Source organism: Callorhinus ursinus, unplaced genomic scaffold, assembly GCF_003265705.2.
Source record: "Callorhinus ursinus isolate GAN/ISIS: 27379988/994484 unplaced genomic scaffold, GSC_fseal_2.0 scaffold37, whole genome shotgun sequence".
Taxonomy (NCBI): domain Eukaryota; kingdom Metazoa; phylum Chordata; class Mammalia; order Carnivora; family Otariidae; genus Callorhinus; species Callorhinus ursinus.
The window spans coordinates 1,766,447-1,789,970 of record NW_027397099.1 but is presented as its reverse complement, the minus strand read 5'-3'; the positions used below and the strand labels follow the sequence as shown (position 1 = coordinate 1,789,970).

At 47.1% G+C, this 23,524-nt stretch overlaps 2 protein-coding genes across 6 annotated transcripts in view; both read right to left on the bottom strand.

Moving 5' to 3' along the window:
• Positions 1 to 23,524, bottom strand: part of CHST4 (carbohydrate sulfotransferase 4) — a 330,552-nt gene that overhangs the window by 239,921 nt on the left and 67,107 nt on the right. The gene's annotated exons all lie outside the window — the stretch shown is intronic.
• On the bottom strand, positions 1,734 to 15,193 carry MARVELD3 (MARVEL domain containing 3). 4 transcript variants are annotated; one of them, XR_012374609.1, is made up of 5 exons: positions 14,727 to 15,193; positions 12,024 to 12,157; positions 7,074 to 8,262; positions 6,740 to 6,840; positions 3,160 to 3,286 (listed from the first exon to the last, which is right to left on the bottom strand). XR_012374609.1 is itself a non-coding variant. In XM_025889012.2 (3 exons), the coding sequence occupies exons 1-3, from the start codon at positions 15,110 to 15,112 to the stop codon at positions 2,649 to 2,651; spliced, it is 1,158 nt and encodes a 385-aa protein (XP_025744797.1). In that variant the 5' UTR covers positions 15,113 to 15,193; the 3' UTR covers positions 1,734 to 2,648. The 4 variants fall into 4 exon arrangements, 2 of the variants coding, with proteins under 2 accessions (XP_025744797.1, XP_025744799.1); XR_012374610.1 differs by lacking the exon at positions 6,740 to 6,840 and having other exon boundaries at positions 3,155 to 3,286; XM_025889012.2 differs by lacking the exons at positions 6,740 to 6,840; positions 7,074 to 8,262 and having other exon boundaries at positions 1,734 to 3,286.

The following is a 23,524-nucleotide window of genomic DNA, read 5'->3' as shown; positions in this document are numbered from 1 at the left end:
TAAAAAGATTTGACTAGGGCCACCTGGGTGGTGGGTGGCTCAGTCGGTTAAGTGTCCAACTCTTGATTTTTGGCTCAGGTCATCTCATGGTCATGAGATCAAGCCCCACATCAGCCTCCATGTTGGGCATGGAACCTACTTAAGATTCTTTCTCTCCCTCTCTTAAAAAAAAATTGACTTTAGGCAAGTTAAGTAACCTAAGACTCCGTTTTCCTCAACTGCTAAATGGAAATAATACCATCTCCCCCCAGCAGTTAGTTGTGAGCTTGAATGAGACAGTGCAAATGCTGCCTTAGCCCAGTGCTGGGCCTGGCAAATGGTGAGCCGTCAACAGAACGTCAGCTGTTAGGTAAGCCACTTTTTTTTTTTTTTTAAGATTTTATTTTTATTTATTTGACAGAGGGAGACACAGAGAGAGAAGGAACACAAGCAGGGGGAGTGGGAGAAGGAGAAGCAGGCTTCCCGCTGAGCAGAGATCCCGACGCGGGCCCGATTCCAGGACCCTGGGATCATGACCTGAGCCAAAGGCAGATGCCTAACGACTGAGCCAGCCAGGCGCCCCTAGGTAAGCCACTTAACATCTGTAACGAGTGAACAATAAATCCTGACTTGCCTATCAGATAAGCGGTAGTAAATAAGACGAGGTTTGCTCAGGCCTTTGGACGTGATGAAACTCCACGGGTGGAAGGTTATGATTACAGTGATGGATGGCCTCCGATCCCTCAGGAGGAGGGGAGCTTCCGGAGCAGGAGCGTCGCCGCCCCAGGCACAGCGCTGGGGCCTAGATGGGCCAGAGTCCCCGTTTTATCGAGCGTAAGACCCAGACGTAGGGACATGTCTCCGGGAAGAATCCTAGTTGAGAAGGGCTGGGAGAAGGATAGTCTTATGGGGGAGTGTGTGAGGAATGAATGGGTTGATTTCCGCGGCTGTTAAACATCCTGTCTACCACTCGGTGAAAACTGGGGGACTCTGGCCACTGCCTCAAGGCTGAGGGTGAGAGAGGAAGCGCTTCTCCGTGGCACAGGTGTTTGTATGTTAACCCCAATAATGTAGATTCTCAGTTGATTATTATTTCCCTCCAAGCTTTACTTCTTAGAGAAGTACAATTAGACATTTTCCCATTTCTGTATGAGGTTTGGTTTCGACCTCTCGGCTTGAAGAGGTTCCGTGAGAAAGAGCTGTTGAAAGGATTTGAGAGGAGAGGAAAAGTGGTATGTTCCAGGGAGGAGAGTAGTTGGAGGGTGCAGAGGGGGAAAATGACACTGACTTAATTTTCTTTCAACAGCCATTTTGGTCTATGTTGAAAGAGGCGTACATTTGCTGGTTTCTAACCAGAAATTAGAGAATCCGAAAATGATGTCAGAACTGCATTGTGGAAAAATATTGTTTTTAGAAATGTACTAAAATTTTAATTTATTAATAGCTTAACCTCATTTATAATATGAAAGTCAAACTGATATTATGGGGGAAAAAGGACTAGCTGCTGAAAAGCAAGAGGGCAATTAGGGAAAAACTTTATGATAAGGGCGTGTGTATTTTGAGGTGTGCCCAACATGAACTGAAAATCAGACCAGTCATAAAGTATAAGAACAGCTAGGGCGCCTGGGTGGCTCAGTCGGTTAAGCGACTGCCTTCGGCTCAGGTCATGATCCTGGAGTCCCGGGATCGAGTCCCACATCGGGCTCCCTGCTCGGCGGGGAGTCTGCTTCTCCCTCTGACCCTCCCCCCTCTCATGTGCTCTCTCTCTCTCTCTCAAATAAATAAATAAAATCTTTCAAAAAAAAAAAAAAGAACAGCTATAAAACTTGAGGTTAAAATAATTGAAAGAACTTTATTTTTTAATATTCAGTGTTAATGATCTATTACATTATGAAAACAATCCAGGGTCATGAGAGATCACAAGCTGCCTTTGAAGGCCTACTCTGGAGGGCACTGTCAGGGAAGGCAGAAAAGGGGAAGCCTCCAATAAGCCCTTCTAGTCTAGTAAAATTAACTGTTCTATTTTTGAAATCAGTTGAATAACACATTTAAGAAGTTCATGAATTTTATTTCTCACTCTCTGGAAAGCCTCATATTTAAGAAAATTATAACATATCTTAGGAACGTGAAATCCAAATGAATGACTTGCAACAAAATAAGGAACTTGGAATACTGGCAAAAACCTTTTTCTCTCAGCCTGACTACAGGGATCCTGAGGCGGACCATGCATGCTACCGGCATCTCTCTTTATGTTTCAGGAATCCTGCCTCCCATCTTGAAGGGAGTAAGGCTCCCTGGGCCCCAGGCAGTCATGGCGGCTTCCTTCTAGGAGAGTCAGAATGTTACCACTCATTTAGAATTCAATCATACAACTGCTTTAAAATCATTCCCCTGGGACCCAACATGGGGAGCAATGGCATATTTCTTGTCATGACTTTAGTTATACCAGGCAAGATTATTTCGGCTGTAGTGCTGGGCCTGCTACCCCCTGACCTGTCTCCCCTCTCTTTCTGAATTTCTCTCGCTCTTTAGTTCTGTTGGTACCAACAGGACCATCTGTAACCTCAAGTGTGTGAAAACCACAGTTGTCTAATGTGTCATTTGAAAAGACACCTCTTTCTGAGAGAAACAAGGGAGGTGCATTGCCCTTTAGGTTCCAGAAGAAGGTCTTAGAGAGTTCCCGACCACAGGTATTCGGGCGCGTCACTGTAGCCACTGTGCTGTGCTTGGCTCTCTTTGTAGTGCTTCTGTCGACGGTAGCTCCGCAGGGCCAGCACCACGCTGGTGCCGTACATCACCACCAGGAGACAGGCAAAGGTGGCCGCCGCCCCGTCGGTGCCTGCCACTTGGCAGTTCATCCAGGTGAGACCCTTGCGGGCATAGAGCCTTGCTCGTGCTCTGCAGGTGTCTGTGGAATTGATCTGCAAGGCCACGTGGAGGTAAATGCCAATGCCCACGCCGTAGCTCACCGCCGCCAGGAGGCTGAAGGCGGCCTCCAAGAGGAGCCACTTCCCTGACAGTTCCATGAGGCTTTTGGCTCCTTGGAGTAAGACACTCATAGTGAGGACACCCAGACCCAGAGAAACTGCCACACCCCCATAGATCAGGGGTGCCCGGAGCACTGTGTACTTCTGGTCCAGCTGCCGAACCTGCTCCAGCTCGGTGCCCTCGAATGGTGAATAGTAGTTGTTCCCAAAGCCGCCACCACTGGTAAAGCTCGAAGTGAACCCAGCAAGGACAAAGTAGGAGGCCACGACACACATGAGAACCATCCCATTCAGTATCACCTCCACTATCTGGACCACACCTAGGAGGAGAGAGATTTGGGATTTAACGCTGACATCACTCACCCGGGAAAACTCTAGGTCAGACTCGAGAGGTTCCACCGGTGCCCTGGTTTTCAGGACACGGTCCAATTCAACATTAACATCCTTGGTTTTTGTTTTTTAAATGTGTGTATGTATGTGTGGATGGATGGATGTTTAAGTAGGCTCCATGCCCAGTGTGGGGCTCGAACTCACGACGCTGAGATCAAGAGCCATATACCCTACCGACAGAGCCAGCCAGGCACCCCAGTTTTGTGTTTTTTGTTTGTTTTGTTTTTTAATATTCGTATGTTCGAAAAACAAAATGCCACTCTGGAAAAAATTTTGTCAGTTTCTTCAAAAAAAAAAAAACATGAAACCTATACTTACCATCTCCGCAGTATCTCTGCCACTGCACTCCTGGAGCAGTTATCCTAAAGAAATAAAAACTAAAAGTCTACCCAAAACCATGTACATGAAAGCTCACAGGAGCTTTATCTGTCATAGCCTCATTATCAGAAACCCAGATGTCCTTCCACAGGCGAGGAGGGGTTAACAGTAAGGTACCTCTATACCAGAGGAAACTTGACTCAGCGGTCAAAGGGAAGGCGCTGCGGAGACACGTGACTGCTTGGATGGCTCTCAGGGGAATTATGATAAGCAGAAAAAAGCCAGGCTCAAAGGTTATACACTGTGTGATTCCATTTATGTAACAGTCTCAAAATGACACAATTATGGAGAGTGAGCCCAGACCCATGGTTGTCGGTGGATGGGGAGACGTGGGGGAGCCCTAGCGATGCCTGAGGATGGAGGAGTTCTATAGTTGATCATGGTGGTGGGGATGTGAATGTACACGTGACCGAACGGCACGGAAGTGTGCGCACGCACCCGGACGTGAGTGCAGTAGAGCTGGTGAGATCTACAGCTCTGCATCGTCAGTGTCCTGCTGACCGCGCCGCGCTCTGGTTATGCAAGATGGGAGCACCGGGAGCACTGGAGAAAACGGGATGGAGGGCGCGCAAGATCTCCGCCCTAGTTTTGTTACCATTTCGTGGATCTATAATTATTTCAAATTTTGAAGTTTTTTTTAAAACTATAAAATGACCTAAAAAGGAATACACTGAGAAAAATCACTCCTGTCCCTGTCCGTCCTGTGCTCTGCCCCCACCCACTTTCATTATTTCCTAATATAACTTTCCAGTGTTCCTTCATGCAAATAAAAGCAGCCTCAAATCTGCATTTCATTCCCCCCCTTCCCTGCTTTTTTTTTTCACCAGGAAGCATACGTAACACACGCTGCTCTGAGTCTTGTTCATTTACTATTCCTGGAGGTGTTTTCTGATCCACTCCCACAGGGTCCACAGACTTTGTTACATAGGCTCTGGCGCCACTGTGTGGATTGACCAGTCTATTCAGCTGTCGGACACGTGGGCTGTTCACTTGGGGGTTTCTGATGAGTTTTAGGAACCAACAGGTGACTGGACACTGAGTATCTTCTTGTCCAAGGTCAGCCTTCGTTCATCACCGACAGAGGCCCTGGCCTCTGCTTGGGCATACTTCTGGAAGAATGTCTCCTATCATGCTCCAGGGTTCAGAGAACTAAGAGAAAAGCATATGAACCTCGAGTGGGAACGCCAGGCTCACGTCCCCACACTTCGCTGCCGGTGATTTTGCCCCAGTCACTGACGCGAAGCCTCACACACTTCATCTGACAAAGGAAGGTAGTGCCTGCCTGTCTTACTCCACATGGCCCCGATGAAAGCAAGTACATGTAAGGATTTCCGAAAATCATAAAATGTTAATGCAAGCGGATGGTGACGCTACTCAGTAACGTTTAGACAATGGAAGGGGCTTAGTGAGAGATTTAAGAAATGGGACAAATTATGAGAAGTGTGGATTCCCAGAAATCGGGAAGCCTTGCTAATAAACTAGGGGGTACCACAACGTTTAAAAACGGGGCAGCGAGGGGCACGTGGGTGGCTCAGTCGTTAAGCGTCTGCCGTCGGCTCAGGTCATGATCCCAGCATCCTGGGATCAAGCCCCACATCAGGTTCCCTGCTCCGCGGGAAGCCTGCTTCTCTCTCTCCTACTCCCGCTGCTTCTGTTCCCTTTCTCGCTGTGTCTCTCTCTGTCAAATAAATAAATAAAATCTTTAAAAACAAAAAAACAAAAAACGGGGCAGCAAACTACCAGTCTCTCTAACAGACTTGAGGCACCAGCTCCTGGGCTTGCTGGTCCTAACTCCTGCTGGGCCCACACAAATTCCTAGGAGGTCCGCGGGACACAGCAGCCAAAGGCTCTGACAGTTGAGGAACTACATTCCTCTAATTTAAATCTGAAAATAGCATCAGATTAGAACTGCCCACTCTCCACCCAGGCGCTGTAAGGGACTGGCCACTTGCCTCCTGTAGCAGTGCCACTGAATTGGCCCAAACATCACTCTAATTCAGGGCAGCAGTTTTACCCCACATCCAATACTCTTCTCTGCCTTGGTTTTCCTTCCAGACACAGGTTAATGTCTCACCCACCGAAGGGAGACAGGAACACTGCCCTGCTATAAGATGGGGGAAGCTGAACGCTTCCTTCTGGGACATTGGAGTCATGATCCATGCATGTATCTGCCAGGCTGAAATGAAATAAATCTAGATCTTGTCAACTACTCCCTGGCTATAACAGTGGAGAGCAGTAATGGTCTATTGCCAGGTCCAGTGCTATTGGGTCTGCAGAAGGGATATGGCCACTGAATACCAACACAGTACCAGCCAGGCCTGGCCTGGCTTAGCTATTAATATCAAACAGGCTCATGTGTTTCCTTTTTTTTCTTTTTTTAAGATTTTATTTGAGAGAGAGAGCACGCACACAAGCAGGGGGAGGGGCAAAGGGAAAGGCAGACTCTCCACTGAGCAGGGGTTCGATCCCAGGACCCTGAGATCATGACCTGAGCTGAAGGCAGACACTTAACCGACTGAGCCACCCAGGCGCCCCCAGGCTCATGTGTTTCTAACCTTGCTGTCAGTGCAGAAAGATTCACAGCCCTCAGAAGACAACAAGGGTGACTGCCAGAGCTAGCTATCTCAACAGTGGGATGGGACGAGTCTCCGGAAAGAGAGCAGAGGGCTCTGGAGAGAGAAGTGGAGACCAAAACAGACATGGGATTTTTGTTATAAATGGGGTCTTTCTGTGAGGCTGGTTTTGTGGCTGATCATGTAATACTCCGCTTAATTATACATCTACTTCTGCCTTTGCACTGTAAATGTGAACAAAGAGGGGAGAAAATAAATTTTTTTTATTTATCTAAAATAAAACTGAGATGTGCAGTCAAGTTATGCTAAAATGGAAAATAAAATCTCCTCTCTGGAAGCAAATACTCTTTATGCTTTCTTATGTATTCTTTAAGACATTGTCTAATCATAGACAAGCATTTATTTTGTTTTCTAAGCCCAAATGGAACTCACCTTTTAAATGTGACAAGTTGCCTGTATTTAAGGGAATCCTGTTAAAAATATGTTGTAAAGAGAAGCATCACCTCCAACTTAAAATTTTTCTTTGGACTTTTCTTGGATTCATGTAAAGCAAAGAACATATTCACTTGTACAAAGAATATACTGTAATATTCCAGAAGTCATAATTTAACATGCAGTAAGAACCCATGAAGTTGTCTGGCCAAAAGTAGCATTCTTCCATTGGGAAAGATTTTACATTCTTTTATTCTGGATGGATCCTGAATTCCAGATGTTGGGTTTAATTTTTCATACAATGGTACATTTACAAGAGGTACAAAACACTTACTGAGTTTTCAAGGTCACTGTGGGGGTCTTGCTAGAATAGCTTCTTTGCAACCCAGTGAATGAATCTGATTCCTCTTTGCTCGGCCCACGCCTACCTCCAACTTACAGGCAGTCTCCCCGGCTTCTCTACACCCTGCATCCAGAGCATTAAGGAAGTGAAGGATCTGAGACCTCAGTGTGGAAAAACTTTGGGGCTCATCTGCTTAAGACAGTTGTGTTTAGAAAAGTTCAAGCCGAAATGTTGTCTCTGGTGTATGTGGCTTTCCGAGGACTTTGAAGATAAGGATCTTCAGACTCACTTGGTTATCTCCCTTGAGCTAATCGAAAGTGCAAGAAAGTGCATTGCTGCAACTCGTGCCTTCTCCTCGTGGGTCCTGACCTCCAGTTTTGTTCTGTTTCAATCATTCTGGCTCCTCACTCACCAACAGAGGACTCTAGAACTCATTACCTCAGAGAACGTCGCTCAGTGTAACCCAGAGCTCTCCCCAGGATACAGATGTTGGCCCACGTCAAGTATTCTGTGAAAGACTGGTTCAGAGTAACTTCCACCGTGACATGTGGCAGGACGGCTTAAAAAGCCTAAAACTCCAACATCTCTGCAGGCTTCTCTTTGAGCTTCCTGACCTTCCGGTAACCCCGGATGGCCAGCACAGCCCCCAGAGCAAAGAGCCCGATGCTCAGGGCAGCAAAGATGGCAGCTCCTATATCTCCCCCGTGGAAACTGCAGCTGAAGCCACTGTACCCTTTGCTCTGGTACAGCGCCTCCCTCTCTCTGCACACCGGGGATGCATAGGCAGCCGAGAGGTGGCGGAAGTAGAAGTACAGAGCGGGGATGTAGGCCCCCGCGATGAGCGTGTCCAACAAGGCTTCAATCAGCAGCCACAGGGGGCAGTGCCACGGGACCCGCAGGACGCCCAGGATGACAAGGAGGCAGCAGAAGGCTGTGAGCGCTCCACCGTAGGCCATCGCCGCAGTGACCGTGGGCAGCTTCAGCTGGTAGAACTGGACGTCCAGCTGCTGTGCTTTCTCCCCGTCGGCGCCCTCGAATCCACTGAAAGCGCCTCCGAACTGGTAGTAGTAAATGCCCCCCAGGCTGGTGATGCCCGTGTAGCCCCCTGTGGAACTGTAAGACACACAGCTGCAGGCCAGGATCAACAAGTTCAGCAGCACCTCCAGCATCTGGCAGCAGGCTGCAAAAGAAGGGCGTGTTACCATTTTGAGAGCTGCTCTTTTGTCCTCGGAGACTTCCACCTCGGTGCTCCTCTTCCCGGCAGTAGCTCACACCACCGCTGGCTCTGTATTCCGCCCCGGGAGGCCCAAGCTGCCCCAGCTACGTGAGGGGCATGAGATGGGCTCTGGAAATGCTGTCGGAGGTACTTTGAGCAAAAAGAGTAACTCTCCAGAGAGCCTGCCCCTGCTGGGGTGCAGGAAGACGGTGGGAGAAATCAGGCCAGCTCCCAACCAGAAAGAAAGGCATCCGATATGGAAGGCGAGAACATTCTCTGCCCCAGCCCTTCCCTGCCAAAGAGACTAAGAAAGAGTGATCTCCTCTTTAGATATGTTTTGTGGCTTGCTTCAGTTTGAAAGAGGAAACTTCTCCAAGTTTGAAAGAAATAACATAGAGCTTAAAAAAATACAATGAAGTAGGTAAGTTATACGCCTAAATGTTAACCGTGGTTCATGTATATTGGAAACAGGAAAGATTACGTTAATTAAACCCATGAGGCTTACTGAATTAAAGAAACGTAATTGGCTTCATTGTCCTTAGATTTCAATTCAGTAAGTCTGTTTTACAATTTAACTTTGTTTTCTTTAGTTTCCCTAAAGAGCAAATCTGGGCTGTGATATTGTCGCAGGGCTAGGTTCTCTCGGGGACCCTTGGCTTCTTTGTCTTGGACAAGGAAAGAAGTCCAGCTTCTCTGCCCAAACTGGGCTGCTTTCCTTAAAATCAACTTCATGGAGATATAATGGATACGGGACAAAATGACCCATGTTAAGTGTTGAGCTTGTTGAGTTTTGACAAACACATATGCCACACCATCGGAGTCAAGATACAGAACATCTTTATCTGCCCAGAAAGTTCCCAAGAGAACATCTGTGGTCAATCCCTTACCCTCCTCAGACAATCACTGATCTGCTTTCTACCATTAGGAATTAGGTTGGCCTTTCTAGAATTTCATGTAAATGGAATCATACAATTAAGTACTCTTGTGTGTGGCTTCTTTTGCTCAGGATTCTATAAAGCTGGGTGTTTCTGACCTGGAAACTGTATATGCTGCCACAGTCCTGCTAGGTCAGCTGACTTGGAGTAGATGGTCAGCAGCTCCCTGGTATTTAGAGAACCAGATTTTGTGCCTCCTGGGCCCGGGTGGTTTATGTATGAAGCTGTGTTACACCTACACACTCTCCAACGGAACGATATACTCTCAAGTATTGTCTTTACGCTCTTCAGTTTCCCCCCCAAATGCAAAGAGCCTTATTGTTGTCTTTAATTATAAAAGTAGTATATACTGATGGTAAAAAAATAAAGACAAAAACATATAATAATCACCGAAAATCCAACTATTTAAAAATACAACCACTGTGACCATTTTTTTTTCCTGGACTTTTGTCATATATGCATCATTTTTGCTGCTATTTGCTTTTACGTGAAGAACAGGGTCCTACTCTACCTACTATTCTATAACTATTATATAACCTGTTTTTCACTTAAGAATATAGTATGAACTTTTTTTTCTATCTCAGCAAATATAAATCTACTTCATATTTTTAGAGGATGTAAACAATAACACAATAAATTTAAATAATTCCAGTGTAAAGTACATTTAGGGTTTTCCCAATGTCTTGCTGTATGGGGACAATTATATATATACATATTTCTTAATACAGTGTGGGGAGGGCAGAGCCCCTACAACCCCTTGTTCCTGTTGTAGCTTTAATAGAACCAGGAAAGAATAAGGAGGGCTGGGGAGCTATGTAATTCAGGCTACAAGCTGAATGCAAACATCACGATGTGAGCATTACCCAGCTGAAGGAGGAACAGAAAGAACAAAGGCAAAAAAGAAACTGCTCCAAACAAATCAGGCAGCCAAGGAGGGGAGCAGGAAATGCACCTCCTTCCCAGGGAACTTGCAACTCTTCACCCAAATAATAAAGGAGCACAACCTGCACACGCACAGGATCCCCTGGTGACCTGATATGCACATGGGGACAGCTGTATTTGCTTTTTATCTGATCTTTAGTCTCAGCCCCTAAAGATTTTAGTATCTCAGGGGACTTGCTCATAAGTGAATTTGGGATCCATCTCTTTCCATCAGTGTCCAGACTGTTCCACTGAACTTGCAAAGCATGACTCACTGCCCAAACTTCAGGGTCTCCCTAGGAAGTCAGAGAGGGCCATAGCTGCCTCCCACTTCCACCAGTTTGCTGGAAGAGGACATGATTTCACCAGTAAGGAAAAGAAGTCACAAAAGATCTACTCTTAAGATAGGGCTGAAAATCTTTGGGTGACCTTTATCCAGGCCTGCATTTCCTGCTGGAGACAAGTTCCAGGTGTTCAATGGCTATTTCTCTCAACACAACACCAAGTATTGTGTACTGATGTGGGTCTCTGCATATCCAGAGTTCTTTATAAGCCCTTGGTGGTCAGCTTCTGACTCCTAAGCCAGCCTTTCACTACCTTGACTCAGAAATGATCTCTAGGTCCAAAGCCAAATAGCCAGAAGCAGTCAAAGCTAAATCAAGGTGTGTTTTGGTCAGGAGGCTCAAGGCCTGCCCTCTCCTCTTGGTAAAATAATCACAATGGAAAACATACTTCTACTGAGAAACCTGTTAACTCAGCCTCTGGCTTATTACTATTATTTTTATCATCAAGCAAAAAAAAAAGAAAGGTCAAGCAAGTAAACCATTTCAGGTCTTAGAGTTAGGCTCTGAGTTTCCATTCCAGCTCTCTCAAGTTAACAGCTGTGTGGCTTTGGGTGTCTTACTATACCTCTCTGAGCTTCAGGAATCATTGAGCAAATTAGAAGCAATGCGGTTGTGCCAATAAATGTAAACCAGAGTGCAGATTCCTGTACCTGCATTGCCTAGAGCTCTTTAACGGAAGTTCCAGAGAATCCCATAATCATGTACATTACTGGAATCATCCTATGACACATTTTCAGGTACAAGTTCCTTGATTTCTCTCCCTTAGGCTGAGAAGTTTCCCCCCTTAGTCATATGCAGCCTAGAAAAAAAATCTCTCACCAAATCACGTGAGCCACAAGGGCTCACCCTGACAAACCAGATTTTCTTCATTGCTGGCAAGGCCAGGACGAATGCTTGGATGGGAACTCTGAGCACCACATTTGGAGCTGATACATGGTATTATTTATGTGTTCTGCAAACGTGCTCGTTCTAATAACTGTGTTTTTTTTTGTTGTTGTTTTTGTTTGTTCTCAATGAGACAGGGTGGAATAGAAATTACCCACGTAGCTAGTATCTAACAAGGTAAGTACCGTTTCACAACATGTGTATGTGTGTGAACTTGGGTCTTCATGTAAGATATATTTCTTACTGTGGACCTCAGTCAATAAATTTTAACACATGCTGTTGCATGAACTGCTACTAGGCTGCCCCTCCAGGTGGCTTTCTGTGTCTAACTCAGCCCTCCCACAGTCGGCAGCTCATAACAGGTTCTTCCTGCAGTCCCACCTGGAACCTGAAATCTGCAAGCATGGCTGCTCACCTCACCAGACATTTGAAGACAAGCACTGGAAATCTAGGTGTACCTTTCAGATGTGCCTACAATTTTTGAGGGGGGGGCAGAGAATGAGAACCTCATGCAGTTTTATAAATGAAAATGCTAGGAACCCTAAAAGAAAGTCTGCTTGAATTTTTGCTTCACTAGCTCAGACCCCTCCCAGAACCATCAGCAAACATAAATGGTCAAAATGCCTCTCAAATGGCTCACCTCTTCCAGTGCACAAGTATTTGCATTTATGGCATTCCAGGAGTCCTTCAGCCTCTGACTGGTAATATTCCACTTTCTCTAGTTCAGACCTGGGGTTCGATGGCAGGTATCTCCCTGCAGTGGGTTCACTATAACTGAAAACATATATGGCCATTAGGGTCTTCAAACTCAATGCCTTGTTCAGTATTAGAACTCTGAACATCTCATGCTGTCATTAAAGAGACGTGCAGAATGGAAACAAATTTTGCTGCAGCATTTCATATTCCAGAGAATTCTCTGGTATAGTGGCCCACAGGGTATCCAAACACTTGGCCCAACACTGCTAAAAGTCACCATGCTGCACATCCCTATAATTCTGAGCGCTGATTGGATGCTGGTTTGCCCAGCTGTGGGAGCTACCTAACCAGGTAGCCTGGAGCTGCCTTTGTGAGCCTAACTTTTCAGTTCAGCATGAACCAGCCCTTCTTTAAAGCTAGTTTACGTGCATAAGAGTCTGATGCCCAGGCTGGTATTCTCTTCCTTCTTGTTACTTTGAAAAGGGCTGAATCTGCAATAATCCTCTAGGCATATGGGTAATACAGATAACTCTGGATGTTTTCCTATCTCTACTTCTTCTCTGCTAGTTCTGGCACTTTCCTTCCTTCCCCCCCTTTATCCAGCATATCCTGACCTTTGTCCAGGATGCAATGGTGGGGGCTGCATTCTACCCGCTTGGCGCCAGGGATCCTTCCAGTGTTCTCACTATGGATCTCTGGGGTTTGAAATCCTTAAACTTTCATGGCCTTGGATATAGTCCAAACTTAGCACAGCACAGAAGGCCCTTGCTCATCTCTCGTCACTCACAACCTCACACTCATAGACCCAGCCATAGTGAACTGCTCCTCCTCTCCCCTGCCCCCCAAAAAGATGACCTGCACTCCCATGCTCTAGGTCACTGGGGAAGCTATTTCTCTGCTTGGAACCCCTTTCATTTCCTCTCCCAGTCTTCCCATTCTTGCTCCTTTTCTTTCTTTTCTTTTCTTGATTTGTGAGAGCGCACTAGCAGGGGAGGGGCAAAGGGAGAGGAAGAAACAGGCTCCCCGGTGAGCAGAAAGCTTGTGGTGGGGCTCTATCCCAGAAACCTGGGATCATGATCTGAGCCAAGACAGACGCCACTCAGGTGCCCTCATTCTTGCTCCTTTTCCAAAACTCAGCTTTGAGGTCAGTATCCTCCAGGAAATCTTCCAGATCTCAGGCAGGGGATCTGTTCTCTCCAAATCTGTTTCCCCTGCACGTTTACCTGTCAGTCTCCTACCAGACTGTGGACACAGTCAGTAGATCTCACCCATTAAGAGCCCTGGCCCCCTCCATCCTGCCCATTAAATAAAAGCTTATTATGTGGAGGAAAGGTGGAAATAAATTATCCTTTGGTTTCAAGCCACCAACTGGCTATGAGCCAAAAAATCAAAAGTATTCCCTTCACTCACCTTGGGGCCGGGAGGTACCAGGTCACTGGCTTATAAGGAAACCCAAAATGCAGCTCAGGAGATACGAATGTAATTTGGCTTCGGTCAGGGACGCACAACAGCTTGTGCCTGTGTCTGGGCACAACCTTTGTCAGAGTTTGGCTAGCTGGTTTTAGATAATGTAACATAAGCTCAGGATAACAGCTTTCCAGCTGTGTGGACACAACAGGGAAGGAGACTGAGCTTAAGTCTCCAAATCCTACAGCAGAGAGGAGCCGGACATTTCCTTAGAGAAGAGGGCAGGTGTCCCAAACCAGAAGGCAGTCATCACCCCAGTACCTGTCTCCTGGCACATAATCTGGTCATTCAGGAGTATTTGTGGAGCTGGATGGAATGGAAAAAAGACCAACTCCCGACGGGGGTGTGGAGTCTAGGACTGACTTCCTCCTCTCCTCCTTTCCATCCCTACCCTCTCCTAGCTCCCTAAGCCTTCGGGAACAGCATGAGGCTTTCACCTCACAAGGCCTTACGGGAATTCTCTGTGCTCTACAAGGCAGGGACAAGCACAGCTGGTTCATTCAGGAAGGTGGGATCTAAAACAATCGGGATTTGAATGAGGCTCTCCAGAAAGACTTCAGTGACAACGGTAGGCAATCTCTGCCCTTCAGTGGGGGAGTTTTAGTTAGACGTAGTTGTTTGGTTAAAAGTGTAGCTTCTCCCAGCTGTCTGTTTTGAAATGCATATACCCGTAGGCGAGATTACAGATTAAACTATTAACACTTCATTGGCCTGACCTTATTAGGCCCTGATGGGACTTTGGAAGGCCGGTTTTGGAACACAGGACAAAAATCTGAAGCTCCACGGGGCAGTCCTGTGGGCACGTCGGGGTGGGGTGGGGGGGGGGGGGGGGGGGGAGGAGCCTCAGGTTACCCCCACCTCCCTAACCCCCTTCCCACCCCTTCCCTTTCCGGTCCTGAAGTTCTCTCTCCTTCCTTACTTGGTCCCCGGCCCTGCCACTGCTAACAGCGGTGGTTTCTGTTTTGTTAATCGGGTTCGAGGAGGCACCGTAAGGTTTTCCTTCCCTCCCAGGTCACCTCTAAGAGCGCAAAAGGGGGTAACGGCACTTTCTTCCTTGAAGCCGGCTTCCTAGGCCAGGGACCTGGGCGCCGGAGCAGCTCCGGGGCGGGGGCGGGGGGGGGTCTCAGACCCAGGCTTTCCGGGTGCCCAGGCCGCAGGGCGTTCCGCAGCCCCACCTCACCTTGCCGGGCCACCGGGTGCGAAGCGCTCCTTCCTGTGGATCGGTGGCTCCGGGGTTTCCCAAGGCGCGGGCCAGGGGGGCGGGGCTGCGTCCCAGGTCGGCCTCCGGGGTCCGTCCCGCGTCCGGCTTTGGTGGGACTTTTCCCAAACTCTTTGTTCACCGGCGCGAAGGTCCCCGACCCGGTGTCTGTCCTGGCGAGGGCCTCGGTCCCTCCCCCTGTCCCGGTCCCCGTCCCTCCGCTCGCCACCGTTTCTCTCCCTCGGCCGGTCCCCGGGTCGGTCCCGCTGTCGCTCGGGATGACGGTCTCGGTCCGGGCGTGGGTGCCGGTCTGGGTCCCGCTCTCTGGGCCGGGACCGGGACTCGCGAGCCCCCGACGTACCTTCCATGGCCCGTTTCCGTGTCCCCGCCCCGGAGCGACCCGAGGGCAACAATCCACCACAAGTATCCCGGGCAGGTGGCCAAGCCCGGGGGCGGGGGCGGGAGCGGGGCAGAACTTACCTGCGCGCACGCGCGCTAGCCACACGGCGGGCTCAGACAGCGCTCACCTGAGCGCGCGCCGGCAGGGGGCGCGGCTGTGCGTGGCCGGCGTGCAGGCGTGCGGGGAGCGTGTGCGGGGTTGGGGGCTGGGGAGGCGAGTGGTTAGCTGCTCTGCGCCCCGCGGAGAGGTTATCCGCTCGCCCGCCGCGCCTAGTCTTCCCTGGAGCGGCTTCTCCGTGACCCCGGAAGGTGGGTGGAATAGGGAAGCGAGCTCTGGACTTTACCAGCCCCTTGGGTGTGCATTCCCGTCGCGTGCTCATCCAGTCGTCGGACCATTTTTCCTGCCCTTCCAGTCGCCCAGTCGTCTCCTCCTCCACTGGCCCTCCCTCGCTTCCTCCGCCTCCCGCTATACTTTACAACTGTGTTGTTCAGGGGGCTTGAGGCCAGTTCCATCTACTGCAACGGTCCTGGACTTACCAAGTTTATTTTAAAAATGACTAACCACACAGAATAGGCATCTTTTCCTTTTGCCAAGTAAGGATATTTAAAAACATATAAAACTACCGTCTGTTAATTCATCCTTTAGAGAAATATACGTGAGCACGTACCCTAACAGACCTTGGAGATACAATGGTGAACTCTCATTGCGTGGCGTTTCCCTTTTGGCGTGTGCGGGAAGAGAGGGCACTAAACGAAGAAAGGGACAATGTGTAAAATTGAGGAGGGCAGGTTTCTTTCTGCAGATCTGAGAAGGAACATTTGAGTTGAGTCCTGGAAGGCAGCTTTGGGGATAGCTGAGAGAATGTTCTGGAAAGAGAAGCTGGGTAATGCAGAGAGCTGAAACAGAAAGTTCCAGGGGAATGAGTGGGGATAGGATGAGACTGTGAGGGGGAGCAGGCAGGTGGCTTAGGGTCTCCATCGTGAAGAGTTGTTTTCATTCTGTGAAAGTAATGGGAAAACATTGAAGGGTTTTGAGCAAGAGAGCGAGTTTCTCTGATTTACGGTTTTTTTTTATTACTACCTTTTTTTTGAGAGAGAGAGAGAGAGAGAGAGAGAGGCAGGGGAGGGGCAGAGGGGGAGAGAGAGCCTTAAAAGAGGCTCCACACCCAGCATGGAGCCCGAAGGGGCTTGATCTCATGACCCTGAGATCATGACCTGAGCCGAAATCAAGAGTCAGACACTTAACCGACTGAGCTACCCAGGCGCCCCTGATTTATGGTTTGAAAAAACCACTCTGGCTTTTGTGTAGAGGGTGGATGACAAGGAGCCAAGGGTAGAGGCAAGAGATAAATTAGGAAGTTGCCAAAGCAACCCGAGTGAGGGGACATAGTGGCTCAGTTGCTGGTGAGAAGTGGGTGGATCCGGGTTGTGGTTTGGAGGAAGAACTTAAAGGATGGATTGGATGTGGGGGAGTGAGGGTGGTAGAGGCAACCGCTTACTGAAATGGGAAGACTGGAGGGAACGGGGTGTGGGGAAAAGTGGAGAGTTCTATTTTGGACATGCTAAATTTGAGGTGGCTATGATTCATCCACGTGTAGATGTCCAGTTGCAAAGGGATAGATGAATGAGTGGGGGTGGGGCGCAGAGATGCTCTGTGGGAATAAAAGGGCTCCCCTAAGGAGGAAGGAAGTTAGAATGCTGAGGAAGACGTTGGGCAGAGCCCCAGGGAAATCTAACCTCTAGAGCTAAAGGATTAAGAAGAAGTGATGAGTGAAGTAGGAGGAAACCAGGAGGGTGAAGTCACCAGGCCTACCTGCCAGACGTCATCCTGCAGAAGCACTGTGGGCCAAATCCTAGGGCCTCCCACAAATATTTTTTTTTATGTCTTTATGTCTTCTTTTATTGTGATAAAATATATACATTAACATAAAATGTCCCACTTTATCCATTTTTTTTTCTGGGTCACATGGTAGCTTTTTTTTTTTTTAATAATTTTTTATTATGTTAATCATCATACATTACATCATTAGTTGTTGATGTAGTGTTCCATGATTCATTGTTTGTGCATAACACCCAGTGCTCCACGCAGAATGTGCCCTCTTTAATACCCATCACCAGGCTAACCCATGCCCCCACCCGGCCTCCCACAAATATTTATGTGAGCAGCACCCTGTTCTGAGCCTGGGATAGCTGTGGCCGTCCAGGAGGCAGACACAGTATGGTTAGTGAGGTCGCAAAATGCTGCCTCTCTCAGACCTTCCCTCTGGGCCCCTGGAACACTCTTTTTGAATAAACCAACACCCTTACCACCTCACCTTTTTGTGTCCCTTGTTTTTTTTTTTTGTTTTTTTTTTTGGTTCTTTACCTTGATCTACTACTTACCGGTTTTCTGTTGTGGGGGGGCAAATGTCTCCATTTTGGGCTTTTTTTTTTTAAGATTTTATTTATTTATTTGATAGAGGGAGAGCACACACAAGCAGGGGGAGCTACAGAGGGAGAGGGAGAAGCAGGCTTCCTACTGAGCAAGGAGCCTGATGTGGGGCTTGATCACAGGACCCCTGGATCATGATCTGAGCTGAAAGCAGACGCTTAACTGACTGAGCCACCCAGGTGCCCCATTGTTTTCTCTTTTTTAACAGTGCTTCACCCTTTGCTTTCTCTTTTCCCTTCACAGACCCCGTATCACTCTGAACACCAAGTCCACTGAAGGCAGGGTCTCTAAAAGTCATCTGTAAACACTCCCCATTCTGTGCTCAGTCAGTATTTGCTGAATGGAAGGATGGACAGATACATTCTGCTTTTTTACTCCATTTAGGATGCTTTGTGGAACAAGGATGACCTGGATATATCTTTGTGGGAGGCTGTGGAGGAAAGTCTTTCCTTAACTTCACAAACTGTCTGTGGCAGATTGCCTTTTCTAAAAAAGGTCTCAACAATATTTCCAGTCCCACATACTCTTCCAGAACCGTGTCACTGCCCCATCAAGATGGAAAGTCTGTATCCCCACCCTGGGAGCCTAGGCAGGCCTTTGCGGTTGCCTGGATGAAGAGATTCAGGGCTGGCTACATAATTTGTGGGGTCCAGTGCAAAATAAAAATATGGGGCCCTTTGTGTAAATATTATTAGGAATTTCAGTACGGTGACAGCAGAGCATTAAACCAAGTATAGGGCTGTTCTAAGTGTGGAGTCCTGAGTGACTGCACAGGTCATGTCTTACGAAGCTAGCCCTGAATAGAATGTGCCAAAGGGGACAAAATGGTTTGTAGGGCCTGTCATAAAAAGCTATGCAGCTTTCCCCTGGCTCTTTGAGAATGTCCCCTCTTGGACCACAGTCACAGTAATGTGAGGAATCCCAGGCTACATGAAAAAGCCATGTGTGGGTGTTCTGGCTGTTAGCCCCAGCTGCAGTCTCAGCTGACAGCCCATGTCACCTGCCAGAAGTTGGTGAATGAGCGCTCAGTGATTCCAACCCTAGCCTCTGAATCACCTCCAGTCTTTGGATTTCCTGCTCAGTTCCTACTGTTGTGAAGGAGGAGAGATAAGCCATCTCCACTGGGCCTTTCCAAATTCCTGGCCCACAGAATCCACGAGCATAGTAAATGGTTGTCTTATGCCTCTGAGTTGGCAGGGGGTGGGGGGATGGGAGTGTGGAGAGGGATTGGATTTGTTACTCAGCTAAAGATTAACTATTGTACCTTCCATGACTCTAGCTCATCTTGGCCTCTCCTTTCTCTGACTAGGGAACTTTTTTGAATTGCAAATTTATTGCAGTTTTGGTTCAAAACATGCCGTTTATCTGTTGGTCCCAATATTTGAAAATTTACGTTTATTTGTATTGTCTGTCTCTCTTGCCTGTCAACTCCCTGGAATGATGTTTTTGCCATTATGCATGGCACATAGAAGGTGCTCAATAACTAATTGTTGATTAAATAACATTAGTTCTTATAGATGAATCTGTGTTCTGAGAAGGATGACAGGGACCTTGTATCTTCCATAACGTCTTTTTTTTTTTTAAAGATTTTATTTATTTATTTGAAAGAGAGAATGAGAGAGAGCACATGAGAGGGGGGAGGGTCAGAGGGAGAAGCAGACTCCCTGCTCAGGGAGACCAATGCGGGACTCGATCCCGGGACTCCAGGATCATGACCCGAGCCGAAGGCAGTTGTCTAACCAACTGAGCCACCCAGGCGCCCCTTCCATAACGTCTTGCATAAGGTACAAGATGGCATAAGATGCGTTAAAAATAAAAGTTTCCAGCTGTGTGTAATTTTTGATAAATCAATCAACTACACGAGTAAGGAAGGAGTAAGTAAGGTAGCTGAGTTAGAGCCCAATGAGAAACTGATGGGTTTATTTAATTTTAGTTTCATGTGTGTTCTTTTCGTTTTTGTAGAAAAGATTCGGAACCAATGTTCTGACCTTTCTGTAGACTTAGAAGTATAAAATCTTCTGGTTATTCTGCCTTCTTCCAGGAACCCTTGGACAGACATTATGCATATGGTGGAAGGTTACAAGGGCAGGAACCCTTTTCTGAGGAAACCGCCAAATGTTCAACCAAAGCAAAGAGCACCAATAGGAGACGGCCAAAGAATGGAAAAGGAAAGTACTCGCCATTGGTGTGTTAAAGAGAAATTTTCCGAAAAGATAAGATCACAACTCTCATTCAGATGTAAAACGGACACATGCTAAACATTTTATTTAACTCAGTAATCACTGAGGGAATCAGGCAGATGTTACAACAAGTGTAAAGAAAATCTGAAGAACACACCCAGGAAAGGCCAGGAATAATGAAATGAGTGTATGAAGGAGGCAAAACTGATTGCTTGCAACGAGAGAAAGGAAAATCAGTTGCACCTTAACCAGACAAGATAGAATTTGCATGTCTATAGGCAATTTTTTTTTTTTTTGCATTGCCATCGATTACAATTTAGATTTGTGAAATAATGTAGTTTTCTGCTGAGGCACAAATGGAAGGGCATTGCCTTCACTTAAACTGGGAAAGGGAGATGCTAAATTGTTTTAGAGATTTGTGGGTTGGGGAAAATGTAGTGAGAGGCTAGCCCTGAGAAGTATACACAGCCTCTTCTGATTTAGCAGGCTTGCAGTAAAGCCTGCGCATCTGCATTTTTTAATAGTTCCATGAGGCATCCCGTTTGAGAACTAATCTATTAATATAAATTAGCATTCAATTTTCCATCCTAAAGGAGAGCCTAATGTGAGACTAATCCAAATACTCACCTAAATTTTTACTTAAAAAATAAACATTCCTGTTGGTTTTGGGTACATTCTATGGCAGTTTGGGGGCAGAGGGGTTTACTTTCCCAATTCTGTTCTTAACTCTGAGTGGTTTCATGCAGCCATCCCGATCAGGGAGACAGTCCTTAAGGTGTGTAGATCCACGGGCAATCCCTGCATGATCTCCTGGCTCCTTCTCCCTCTTAGAATTTCCTTCCTGTGCTGGGCGCCAGACTCCAGGCTCAAGCTCAGGTGGCAGAGGGAACTTCTGATGGGGTTAAGCCTGCAGCGAGGGCAGAGATGGCCAGCAGGGGGCAGTGCAGGCTCAGGCTGGAGCGACTGCGCCATCTCCCCTTTCCTCAGCCTGAGCGTTTCCTGCTCACCTGGGCCTGGGTGACTATTTCTCTCATAACAGGTGTGATAGAAAGCACACAGTTCAGTTTAGTTCAATATTCTTTGAACTTTGCATACTATGTAAGTGACCTTAGGAAGTTTCTCAACTTCTCTGTGCTCAAGTGTCCTTGTTTACAGAATAGGGATCTGTACGTATCTCCTAGGATTAAATCAAGTAAATATGTATAAAACACTTAAAGAGGTTGTAGGATATATTAATGCTATAAAAGTATTAGCTGTTAGTGCTGTCACTGTTACTGTTTATCAGGCACTGTGGACTCCTGATGAATGAGACTTTTCCTTTTTTAAGATTTATTTATTTGAGAGAGCGAGCATGCATGCACGCACACGTGTGCACATGAACAGGGAGAGGGGCAGAGGGAAAGACTCTCAAGCAGACTCCCCACTGAGCACAGAGCCCTGCGCAGGGCTCAATCTCATGCTCCTGAGAATATGACCTGAACTGAAATCAAGAGTCCGTCCCTTAACTGACTAAGCCACCCAGGCGCCCCTGGGACTGTCTTTGAAAGCTCACAGCTCTGGGCGCCTGGGTGGCTCAGTTGGTTAAGCGACTGCCTTCAGCTCAGGTCATAATCCTGGAGTCCTGGGATCGAGTCCCACATCGGACTCCCTGCTCAGCGGGGAGTCTGCTTCTCCCTCTGACCCTCTTCCGTCTCGTGCTATCTCTCATTCTCTCTCTCTCAAATAAATAAATAAAATCTTAAAAAAAAAAAAAAGAAAGCTCACAGCTCTAAGAGGCAGAGAGGGAAATACTGTATGATATTACAAAGGAAAAGCTGTGCATGGGTGTACATGGGGTATGGAGGGTGGTAGAAGCCTCCAAAAAACAGCTTCCCAGAGGAAGGAGTGGACAAATATAAAGTGTATGTCAAAGACTTATTTATCCCTTTTTATTTATTTAGCTTTATTTATTAATTTGGATTATTTATTAGTAATGGCAGAATAACAGTATGAGAAAACTGGTTCAGAGGCCTATGGGAGAGACCAAAGTATTTCCAGACAATGAAAGACAACACATCAAGGCGTGCCTGGGTGGCTCAGTTGGTTAAGCATCTGCCTTCAGCTCAGGTCATGATCCCAGGGTCCTGGGATCAAGCCCTGCATCAGCCTCCCTGCTCAGTGGGGAGCCTGCTTCTCCCTCTCTCTCTGCTGCTCCCCCTGCTTGTGCTCTATCCTTCTCTCTCTCAAATAAATAATAAAATCTTAAAAAATTAAAAAAAAAATAAAAAAGAAAGACAACACATCAAAAGAAGATGGTCAAGTCAGCTCCCAAACTAGCTAATGTCTTGCATGTCAGATGAGCAATAGCCCTGGTTTGTCCAGGACAGTCCTGGTTTTAGCACTAAAAGTTCTTTGTCCTGGGAAGTCCCTCCGTCCCCAGGTGAATGGGAACAGTTGGTCAACCAACCTACAGGACCATAAGCTGTAAACTTTGAAGCTATTCTTTCTACTAGACAAGAAATCCCTTCAATCTTTCATTTCCAAAAAGCATTTGCAATCGACCAATCCAAAAGAGCATCCACGTTTATAGAACCTGAGTCTGGATCAAGAGCTGGTGATAAGTCAAACAAAAGCACACTACCACTAGAGAGTCAGTACTTTTGGGGTGAGCCTGCTCCATAATGCTTCTTAGAACATTGAAAACACAAAGTTATCTCCTGCTTCATTTATAAGCTTTGAATAATTTTTCTTAATACTCTACAAAATAGAATAAAAAATAGTTTCTGTACATCATCCACAAGCACCCATTTCTCTAGAGGAAAGGAAATTATCAAGGGCAGGCTGAGTCCTCAGAGCCTGGGGAATGCCTCTCAGTGTAAGCTCCTTAATTAATTTTGTTTCCTAAAAACAAAGAATGCTTTGAAATGTCTCCACAATCTGAGAAAATTCTTAAGGATACCATACATCAAAAGATTAGTGATGAGGTGCCTGAGTGGCTCCATAATTAAGAATCACCCCTCCTACAGTAGCTACCATTTCAAAAGATTGCAAAAGGTTTAGAGCTCTCCTCCCCCTCCCCAACAAAAAGGTTTAGAGCCCAGGCAGGATAGAGTTCAGGCTCCAGGGACTGGGCCCACCCAGATAATCCAGGACAATTTTCCTATTTTAAGATTCTTAATCATATCTGCAAAGTTGTTTGTTTTTTTTTTACAGATTTTTTAAAAAGACATTTATTTGAGAGAGAGAGAAAGAGAGAGAGAGAGAGAGAGAGAGAGAGAAACAGCACGAGAGGTGAGAGGGCCAGAGGGAGAAGCAGGCTCCCCGCTGAACCGGGAGCCCGATGTGGGACTCAATCCCAGGTCTCCGGGATCATGACCTGAGCCGAAGGCAGAGGCTTAACCAACTGAGCCACCCAGGTGCCCCTGCAAAGTTGTTTTTGCTACATGAGGTGACATAGTCACAGTTTCCAGGGAGTAGGTTGTGGACATCTTGGAGGTGGGCACCGTGGGTCAGAGATTCAGGAGTGCTTTGGCTGGGTGGTTTGTGAGTCTCCCATGAGGCTTCAGCCAAGAGTTTGATTAGGGCTACCATCATCTAGCCGGGGGATCTGCTCCAAAGGTCATCCACTCACATGGTAGACAAGTTAATGCTGCTGCTGTTGGGGGGCCTCAGCTCCTCTTCAGTGGGGCTGTCCATAGGACTGCTTGGGTATCAAAACATGGTACCTGGCTTTTCCCAGAGCAAGAGATCCAAGAGACCAAAGTGGAAGCTGCATTGTTTTGGGGTTGTTT

Excerpts from the sequence above, each read along its gene's own strand:
- MARVELD3 (XM_025889012.2), bottom strand. The coding sequence starts at position 15,112 with ATGGAAGGTACGTCGGGGGCTCGCGAGTCCCGGTCCCGGCCCAGAGAG. Across the intron at positions 12,158-14,726 it reads GCACCCGGTGGCCCGGCAAG|TTATAGTGAACCCACTGCAG; the intron begins GTGAGGTGGGGC and ends ATATGTTTTCAG. Across the intron at positions 3,287-12,023 it reads ATACTTGTGCACTGGAAGAG|GTGTGGTCCAGATAGTGGAG; the intron begins GTGAGCCATTTG and ends CTCTCCTCCTAG.